The sequence below is a fragment of the Mizuhopecten yessoensis genome, unplaced genomic scaffold, assembly GCF_002113885.1.
Source record: "Mizuhopecten yessoensis strain PY_sf001 unplaced genomic scaffold, ASM211388v2 scaffold4301_1, whole genome shotgun sequence".
In the NCBI taxonomy this organism is placed as follows: domain Eukaryota; kingdom Metazoa; phylum Mollusca; class Bivalvia; order Pectinida; family Pectinidae; genus Mizuhopecten; species Mizuhopecten yessoensis.
The window spans coordinates 81,276-91,648 of NW_018405476.1; the positions used below are offsets into that span (position 1 = coordinate 81,276).

The 10,373-nt window shown below is 39.8% G+C and overlaps 1 protein-coding gene across 3 annotated transcripts in view; it reads left to right on the forward strand.

Annotated features, from left to right (window-relative positions):
• Positions 1-3,860: 3,860 nt before the first annotated feature.
• Positions 3,861-10,373, forward strand: part of LOC110448779 (nucleolar protein 4-like) — a 120,369-nt gene continuing 113,856 nt past the window's right edge. For 2 of the 3 annotated variants that reach the window (XM_021495208.1, XM_021495209.1), the window contains exon 1: positions 3,861-4,264. In XM_021495208.1, the coding sequence (XP_021350883.1) occupies positions 3,953-4,264 (312 nt within the window). In that variant the 5' untranslated portion in view covers positions 3,861-3,952. The remainder of the gene's footprint in view (positions 4,265-10,373) is intronic. The other variant, XM_021495210.1, reaches the window with a different exon arrangement.

A 10,373-nucleotide genomic window follows, 5' to 3' on the forward strand; every position in this document is an offset into this window, starting at 1 on the left:
TGTCTCTCTCTGTGTTTTTCTTCCCCAATCTCTCTGTCTCTCTCTGTGTTTTTTCCCCCAATCTTTCTGTCTCTCTCTGTCTCTCTCTGTCTCTCTCTCCGTCTCTCTCTCGCTGTCTCTCTCTGTGTTTTTCTTCCCCAATCTTTCTGTCTCTCTCTGTCTCTCTCTCTCTCTGTCTGTCTCTCTCTGTGTTTTTCTTCCCCAATCTCTCTGTCTCTCTCTGTCTCTCTCTCTCTCTGTCTCTCTGTGTCTCTCTCTGTGTTTTTCTTCCCCAATCTCTCTGTCTCTCTCTGTGTTTTTTCCCCAATCTTTCTGTCTCTCTCTGTCTCTCTCTGTCTCTTTCTCCGTCTCTCTCTCGCTGTCTCTCTCTGTGTTTTTCTTCCCCAATCTTTCTGTCTCTCTCTGTCTGTCTCTCTCTGTCTGTCTCTCTTTCTGTCTGTCTCTCTCTGTCTCTCTCTGTGTTTTTCTTCCCCAATCTCTCTGTCTCTCTCTGTCTCTGTCTCTCTCTTTGTCTTTCTTCCCCAACCTCTCTGTCTCTCTCTGTCTTCCCCAATCCCTCTGTCACTATCTGTCTGTCTGTCTCTTTCAATTAAAGCCAATGTAAATATATATATGATATGCCATCTTGAAAATTTGTATTAATATATTGTATGGAAAGGGCTTAATATAAGGTGTAAAACTTGTGCCCAACTCCCATTATATATAAATTGCAATCAAATATGTTAACAAAAAATAAAACCATGAAAGTTTTCTTCATTCCGAAATTATCTTCAACCTCTCATTATTTGTAGCACAAACAGGGCGTGAATGTTATGATGTTTTGACGTTCTGATGTTGATAGCATTATTGAGTCACCAATGCACCAGTACACTCGTACGGGACAATTCAGTATCAGCCATGAGAAACCTGCACACATATAGTCAATCAAAGTTACGTGATATTTACAAACGAGCAAGTGGTCATACTCTTCGACTTTAAAAAGGAATCTCTAAATTGAAATTGAGAAAGTATTCCTTTAAAAAAAGAGTCGTCAACCGTTAGGATCACCAACAATAAACGTGTGAAGCCCGGCTTGATTTACAATTACACTGTCGGGGCGTCAGCCTGATTAGGGTCGTTTTCATTTATCGCAATCCAAACGGTTGAACCGGCTCGACCAGAATTGTTCGTTTATGACATAAGTTCGGACTTTGTGATCTGATGCTGTTTTCAGGCGATCGCGCCATGACAAAGCCACACACGGCCTGCATAACCATTTGCAGGTCTGCCAGGATTTATACCAAAAAAACGTTACATTAAAAAAAGAAACAGGCCCCGGTATATATACGCTTTGTGAATGAACTTATTATAACGGTGATGTATGTGTTAATAACATGAGATTCGCCCCGGATAACCTTACATCGACCAGCTTCCAGGTAGACAACTCCCACTATTGGTCGAGAACAAATTAAATCTGACCACCTCATGATCACTTGCGTTTCATTTTTCGCCGTATTGACCCCTTGTCTACCTGACCGCTGTTGTTCGTCCCTATCTAATTACGAGAACCCGGTAATTTACTGATACCTGGTACTAAAACATGTACGCACAGACGAAACCACCTTGATGCGTTCAATTAGCAGTTTTCCAGCCGTTCACCTGGAAAAGTAGGGGATGCTCCCCGTCGCGCATGCTCATTAGTCGTGTCAACACCTCGCTCAGGGAAGCGTTTGACGCATGCGTATCATGCGGATCGTGTACTAAATACATCTCTGACAGAAGTGTGAGATACATATCTGTGCACCAGAACACCAGTGCATTGTATAACAATACCGGATCTGTTTTGACGAGTATTATAAAATAAAGTATTTGTGAATGCAAGATAACGAGTAGGCTTTAAGTGTGAATATTAGCACAAACAGTGATTATTTCTCCAAGCGAAACATACAACTAACAGACACGCTGGCAAAGCTAAAAGCAAGCTATTAAAGAATCGCTTTTCATTTCTCCCATAATATTAATAGGTAAAGAATATCTCATTCTATAAAGTATGATGACACTTTAGGTATGTACCGAGGTAATTGAGGAATTACATTTAAGTTCGTGCCGTCATACCGACTCGGACTATCATATATACAATGTATATTACTACGTACGCAGAATTGTTTAAGATCGATATCACTACGCACACGGAATTGTATACGATCTATCTAAGTCCATAACCTAATAAATATGAGTTTCTTCTAAGATTAAATCATGCAAATGATTCAAAGATAAAAATACAAAAGCAGTTAAAAATAGCGTAACAAATCATACCCATCGTTTTATTTGTGAAACACAAGTAAACATTATATTATATATCTATTTTCAAAGAACAGTGACAATTTTCCAATTGTATCTCATCTATGTAAAATGTATCTAGCTTAATCCAGAGGATTTGTCCAACAATATATACTCTGTGTTTTATTTACCACGAGCTTGTGAGTAACTGTCCCACTACTACACCTAGAGTCGACGTCAGAAGTTTATTAAACACCGACCCGGCCATGGGGACGACCTCACAGTGTCTATATCTTTTTAAAACCATGTGTACAATGTAATTCCTAAAATAATATGTAAATAAAAACCAGCGAAATTTTGCTTTTTTATCGTTGTTGTATTGTCACATTTTATAATGATGTTAATATGAATATTTACAGAAAATAGAAAACATCGAACTTTATGGCTTTAAAAGCAAGATGCTTGAAACAAATAATCATGTATTTTAAACTAGTCGAACTATTATTTAATGTAAATTTTATGAGATTTTAAATTCTAAATGAACTTTTTTTTTTTATATATATATTACTAGATACATTCAAATGTAGATCTTAGGTGATTTTCTGAAGTCTGTGATAATTTTGCCAACGACCTTTTATTACTATAATTTTTTAATTTCTTTACAATATTCCTTGAAATACACTGTTGTGTCAATGCCGTTGTTTTTATGAGGATTGCAATATCTAATGTGACGTAATCAATATATTTTGTGCCTTTTATCCTGACGTTAATACAAACAGAGCTGAGTGTAACATTTGGTGCTATATTTGTAATAGTTTATATAGAAGGAGACAGACACGTTGTTTGTAGTTTCGTTGACGAGTGTACCCTCGGTAAGTATTCAGGACTTTGTCGAGCTTCAGGCTTGGTGAGGTCGCTAATGCGTTTTACGTCTGTGACAAGTTGTTTGGTCTGAGCTAGTGCAGGGAAGCCGTAGTACCTCGGGCCTCGTCCCAGGCCAATTATACCAGGTTTCCCGTTAAATTGCATTATGGTCTCTTTCATTCCGACGCTTGCATTTTGTAGGTATCCTGGTCCCAGTATCAACGATGCCAGTCTATAGGATGCAGGGTCTGTTGAGACGGAATTAGATACGAGGATTTAATTTACCGTAATATGCAAAAGAACCTTCTGCTGAGGCATTGCTCGAAGCATTAATTGTATTTGTCTGTAGCGCTCACAAACAACATGCCTGTTTTGGAGCCATAATCTGGTTAAAACAGTCCTGCCACCATAGCGGTGCGTCCCGCCCTCTTCCATTCGAATTATTTCCAGAGTATCTACTGCAAACAATAGAAGTCCCCATAACAGATTCATTCCTAAACGGGACAGATGCTTTCCAGCGCTGCCATTGGTCATTTGCGCCTGTTACCTTTGTTCTCAAACATAAACAGTCCTAATTAGAGAAAACCTCGTGTGAGTTCGTCCTTTCTCGCGCGTGAGCCGGTTCACCGCTGTTTGTGACAATTTACGTTCGCCACAGAGCCTAGTCCAGGCCGCTGTAGACTGTGTGCCAAGTGTCGCTGTACCATCGCCGCCCAGTCCTGTAGGGTGCGCTACACCGCTATCCGCCGTTATAATATATATACCTAAATTGGAATCCTTCTCGGCGCATCATTTGTTCAGCGGTGACCGGCCTGTTGACATCTTGGTTATGTCGTCTGCTTCTGTGGAGGGGGATGTCGTGGCTTCTGCTAATCACACAATCAACAGAAATGAAATGTTTCAGACGTTCCAGTCCTGGGCCCTTCAAAATTATGGAGACAGCGGTAAAACGAAAACTGTTACGGAGAAAAAGTATAACAGGATAATACGAGTACTGACCGGTGAGGAACAATCTTCGGCAGAAAACTCAAAGTTCAGATTTTGGGTCAAAGCCAAAGGATTCCGTTTGGGACCATTGGATGGGTTAGACAAAATCCAAGGACTTACAGAGACATTACTTTACGTACCAACGAAACAGGTGGTAAGTTTGTGATTGTTGTAAATATCATTTTATAGATATCCACATTTCTTTTTAATTTATAATATTCCGGAAGTTTTTATTTAAATTGTGATACATACATGTATGGAGCGACAATCAGTGCTGCGTTCGATTTTTTAGGGGACAGATTACACGTGACATCCTGGGAGAGCGCGCTGTAGTGTTAAAGTGTCTATGAGGTCAGACAGAAATAATTAGCTGTATTAAAGTAATGTTATCAATTGAATAAGATGTGAGACGAGCAGGGGAACACGTTACATGAGTAGCCTATACACACCATGCTAAAATACAGGCAAAACTTTACTGTGTCTGGCGATCGATCGATAAGTGACACTTGACATGGGATTTCGTACACAGGCCCTGTCGGAGCGAAGTCGCGCCCAATATATCTCTTTTGCCTTATTCTTATCATGCTCCACCATACCTCAGGACGTTATCGGGCAATCTGGCCTGCTGAGGGTAATGAAGGTTCAATGATGATCCGCCGGTCTGTCCGGTGGAGTAAGCGACCGGGGCACGGACGGAGGATAAAGTCGGGATGAAATCAATTCCCAAATCCTCTCCAAGACTCCAGCTGATTTAATATCAACTAAACTTAGTTTACCGCCTCAGCAGCCCTCGGCATATCCGAGCGGAATATTGGGTCGGCTTTCCTACCGTCCGGTCAATATGTCCCGGGGACACGACCCACGGTCCAGATTTATATTAAACGATGATCAAAGAAAACACAGGGATTATTATTGAAATCCGACTATACAGTTTCTATGTACTTTTCTTATTTCCATATAAGTTCGTTACGCCAAGTATGCGTGTTTAGTGCTTCGTCTTAAATCTAATTTACGAAACCTACTGTCCTCATTTTTCCATTATTATTACATCTCTTCCTTTTCGTTATTTTCAAAATTTTGATGAGTCCGGTACGTAGCTGTCCCGTACCGGCTTGGCAGTGCTAGGAATCCTCGGGAGAGGGGAATCCATGAATCGAAATTAAGTTCACGCTAAGAAAGTCTAAATGCATTATCCGTCAAAAGGATTTGACATCGGGATGGTAGCTCGCGTGAAACCCCTAGTCGCCGTATTGATTAAGGGGGGCCTTGGCCGGCAAGGGTTCTCCTGACTCGGGGCTTATTTGACAGCCAGCGTCCTCGCTGGTCGTGGCACTAATTACCGACTGGAGATATGCCGGTACACGAAGCATCCACGGGACAACAACACCGGTATCTGTCGTTCTTAACCATTGCACATGCAAAGATTTTTTATTGCATTACTTACGTTGTCACACACCACAACCAGACTACTTCTTTGGTCCGGCCTTGCTGTTCAACAGGCATGAATGTATGCTGACCAGAAACCGCGGGACAATGAGTTTACTTTTTAGGGAGAGATAGAATGAACATTAAGCCGAAGTTTTTTTAATTTTATCTTAACATTTTGAATTAATACTGTAGTTATTAACACGTGTGATTTAAACACCAGCTCCCAATTATTTTACTGCCTACGTTAATTTGATAAATATGAAGATATACACTGGATTTGTCAGCAAATGGTGCTCCGCTTATTAACTTAATGAAAATACAAGTATTTCAATATATATAGACAACCGTTAAAAACGGTGCGGCTACGATTTATTTTAATGATAACTTATTCATTGACGAACAAAGGTTAACAAGGAATTGTATCGGTGTTTAGTTAGAAATAATATTTGATGTATACATAAATCAATATATAGAGAATAATACATGCCCTTTTCCATATCACACCCAGTATCAACCCGAGACTGCAATATCAGCCCAAGGGCCGAAGGCCCGCGGGCTGATATTGGTCGAGGGTTGATACTGGGGGTGATATGGAAAAAGGCGTGTTTTATTCTGTTTATTACATACTTACTAATAAAAACTACTATCATATGATTTATTTTCATTTTTGAAATATTGAAAAATGATTTTTTTTTCCAAATGGGGTGTGATCTGGGTTTTGCGGGCTGATATGGGTTTTGGGGTGTGATACGGCGGGGGCTGATACGGGTTTTGGGGGGTGATACGGCGAGGGCTGATATGGGGTAGAGCAATTGTGTCGTATCGCATATACAAAAAACCCGTATTTATTAGTAAGTATGTAATAAATATATATTTCAGCCTGGTATTATTCATAAAATCACACAGTTGATTTTTTTTTTTTTTTAAACAAATACATCAATTCTGATGACCAATTGACCCCTACTTAGAGGGTGTGACAGAGAAATCTCCATCCCGAGGGGTGATTAGCTTTCTCTTGTCTTATCATGTCAGTCACAACTCAACCGACAGTAGTCATAGTGTTTTTTTTGTTAAAAGAGCGAAAATAAATAATCACTCCTGTATGATGTAAAATGAGAAGTCTCAACCCGAGGGTAAGATATTTGAAGCTCGGCACGGGACTTTCTAACCTTCAAAAATCTAACCCTCAGGTTAGCATTTATCCGCCATCACACTTTAAACTTTAAACTTTTTTATTTGTCTCAACACATTTGTATTACAATGGTATACTGAGATATATAAATATAAATATTTCATGTACAGTAATTAGCATGCGTGGTTATATAGAGGGATACAGTATAATAGAAACGGAGATGTTCTGCAGTTACATATAATAAATACTTTCATGCAGGGGAACAGACAGAATAAAAAAAAATGATAAAAGGACATCATTTTTTTTAGGAATGCTTTTCTTTTAGATGACATTATAACCTTAAGCGATAAAACACTATGACGTCTAATTAACATAGGGGAAAGAAAAAATTTCCTTTCATTATCTAATGCCGGACATTCAAATATATAATGGAATTGTTCTCCGATATCTCTTACATTACACAATTGACAAATACGTTCATGTCTTGGTATATTACTCCTAATTCCGGCTTCTACAGGTAAGTTACTATTTCTACTGCCGCCAGCATCACACAGGGATAAGTCCTACCATGAAATATGAGTTGTGTACACAGCGCCATCATCAATGGCGCGTGAAAATTGTGTCAAAAATGATGACGTAACTCTGGTTGCTCTTCATAAAAAGATGAAACGATGGTGACGTTTTCAGAATAATGGCGCGCGTAAGCTGTTTTTTCACTAGGAAGACAGTTTTTTTCTGTTTTTAGACATTGATATCCACATCCCCGGTCAGGGAAAGATTCCTCTTTCTCCCACATCAGACAGCGTTATCCACACTTCCGGACAAAATATCTCGGTCCTACCCGAGGGTAAAGGCGGGGAGATTCCCCTGTCATTACATAGCCTTGGGCTAAACTTTTGAAATTATTATCCTTTAATTGGGTTGATTTTTTTTTCTGTCTTACCCAAATGCGTGGCAATAGTATAGTAGTCATTTACCCTAGGGTAAAGACGGGGGATTTCTCCTGTCCTAACCATTGCCTATTGCATGACGTCATGTCAACAAGAGCCGATCACGGAAGATAACTCTGATCAGCCGGAAATTATAAAATCAACGTGTTTTTTTCTCATGAAATTCTCACTTGTATTTAATGTGGGAGAAAAATAAGAATTCACCACTTTAGGAGTTGGACAAAAATATCAACCCTTGGGCCCCGAGTAAGATTCTTAAAAGTCTGTCCCTCGGCAAAGCCTTGGACTTGACATTTAAAAAGCTTACCCCTTGGGTTGAGATTTTTCTGTCTTCAGAGAGAGGTATTTTTCCTTGACCGGAAGACGTGCAGAAATACAAGGGTAGGCCGGGTTATACAACAGTAGGAAAACACACCGTCAGGAACAGAGCTCAGAAATACACGTGTAGGCCGGGTAATACAACGGTAGGACAACACACCGTCAGAAACAGAGCTCAGAAATACACGTGTAGGCCGGGAAATACAACGGTAGGACAACACACCGTCAGAAACAGAGCTCAGAAATACACCTGTAGGCCGGGTTATACAACGGTACATTTATGTAAGACAACTTCACCGTCAGGGATGGAGCTCAGAAATACACGTGTAGGCCGGGTAATACAACAATAAAGACAACATACCGTCAGAGATTAAGCTCAGAAATACACGTGTTGATCGGGCTATACAACAGTAAGACAACACACCGTCAGGGACAGAGCTCAGAAATCAACATGTAGCCCGATTATGAAGCACCGTTCACCAATTAGAGGTTGACGAGTCCCGGAATTGTGAATAGGCACTGAAGTTCTTCTTTAGAGGAAATACTCAACATTCAACAATCTGTATTCTTTCTTGTTTTGGATTTGAAAATTATTTAATTAATACAGATACAGAGTTGACGAATCCAATTTTATATTGCCTGTGCTATTTGGCTTCAAACGTTGTTGAACGAAATATTGAAGTAGCATATTGTTCCTATGAGACTGGGATTTATTTATTTGGGATTTATTTATTTGAACGGTTTAAAAATAAGTCAAATAAGAAAAAAATATGTCAGGATTGAAAAATAAATGGATGAACAGAATGTTTGAATTGTTCCAATCTGATAGTGCTCCCAATGACCAGAACCAATAAATAGTAAAACTAACAAACTCGCAATTAGGGAATATTTTTTTTCGCTGATTCTTTTGAACAACTATCGATCATTATAACGTGTCAATGACCATCGGTCAGATCTGTTCGGACACTCGGTCTTTGTGCCGTAACGTTTCACCACGGCAATGCCACTCACAAGACCAGGCGCTAATTGTACGCAGGTGCAATGCGAGCTCGTGCCCCCGCTAATTTCATGTTTTGTCGCTCCGTCTCTCGACGGTCCGCCCTTCCTCAGCACCTATTAGCGACCCACTGTGCCGGGCATACGACATTCACAATGACACAGCCTGCTTCCAGCTTTCTTTTTCCTCATTAATAAGTATGTAATGCTACAAACTGCGATTGTTTTGTCCGAGTGTCAATTTATCCCTAAGATTGGTGCAGACACTAAAGTGTGTAACCAACATTGGCTTGACGAGCACGTACAACGTGCGTACAATAACTCAGTAAGCCACACAATGCTGAATACAGTACGTCACGTACCGATCATGTAAGTGTACCTAAATTGTACGTGTACCGACAATGTACGTGTACCGAAAATGTATGTATACCTAAAATGTACGTGTACCTAAAATGTACGTGTACCGACATATACTATGCGTCTACATACAATTGACTTCACTGTACTTTGTACGGATCGGTACGTATGCTTACAATGGTCATCTTAGTGTAGCATTGCAGTGCGTACGCGTACCTTATAATTATACTGCTGTATATGTATCTGATGGTTACATACGCGTACAATGTACGTGTAGGTCAAAGTGGTACGTACTGGTGTCTCAGGTCTTTGTGTAGGTATTGGTGTCTCAGGTCTTTGTGTAGGTATTGGTGTCTCAGGTCTATGTGTAGGTATTGGTGTCTCAGGTCAATGTGTACGTACTGGTGTCTCAGGTCTATGTGTACGTACTGGGGTCTCAGGTCTATGTGTACGTACTGGTGTCTCAGGTCTATGTGTACGTCAGATAATGTACGCAGGAGACCTTTATGTACGCGTACTCTTACAATGTTCTTGTACATTTGTACGTTCGTGTGCAAGGTACATCACAGACACATCACGTGGTATGCACGTTTACTTAAGACATAGATACACGTGTGATTGGCAGTGTAAGTCTACACCCTAGCCCTTGAGACAACTACGTCTTCCTGCGAACTGGATACCTATGTCTATAAGATATAAACCCTACACAAATAATAACGTGTTCCTATATACCTTGTAATAAAGTCTGAGCTTTTAAAACAGTAAATAGTCAGATATTTAGAGTGAAAACTGGCTCTATATATAGACTTGATACTAAATATTTCTCGGGGATTTCCTGAAGATGCTTCATATATAATTTTTACTTAATTCTTTTTCGGTTTTTCTATTGATATGAATAGTTTAGCGATGAATGCAAAATTCGATTACACAAGTAAAGAACTTAAGTATATTTGCGTGTTGATGAGGATGTGACCACAGGGACCTGATAATTTGTTACAGCTATATTTGGATCTTAACTAAGGTGTTCAGAGTAAGTTTACGGGTTTTATGGGTTTAGATCAGTTTTCGGTACAAATACCCCC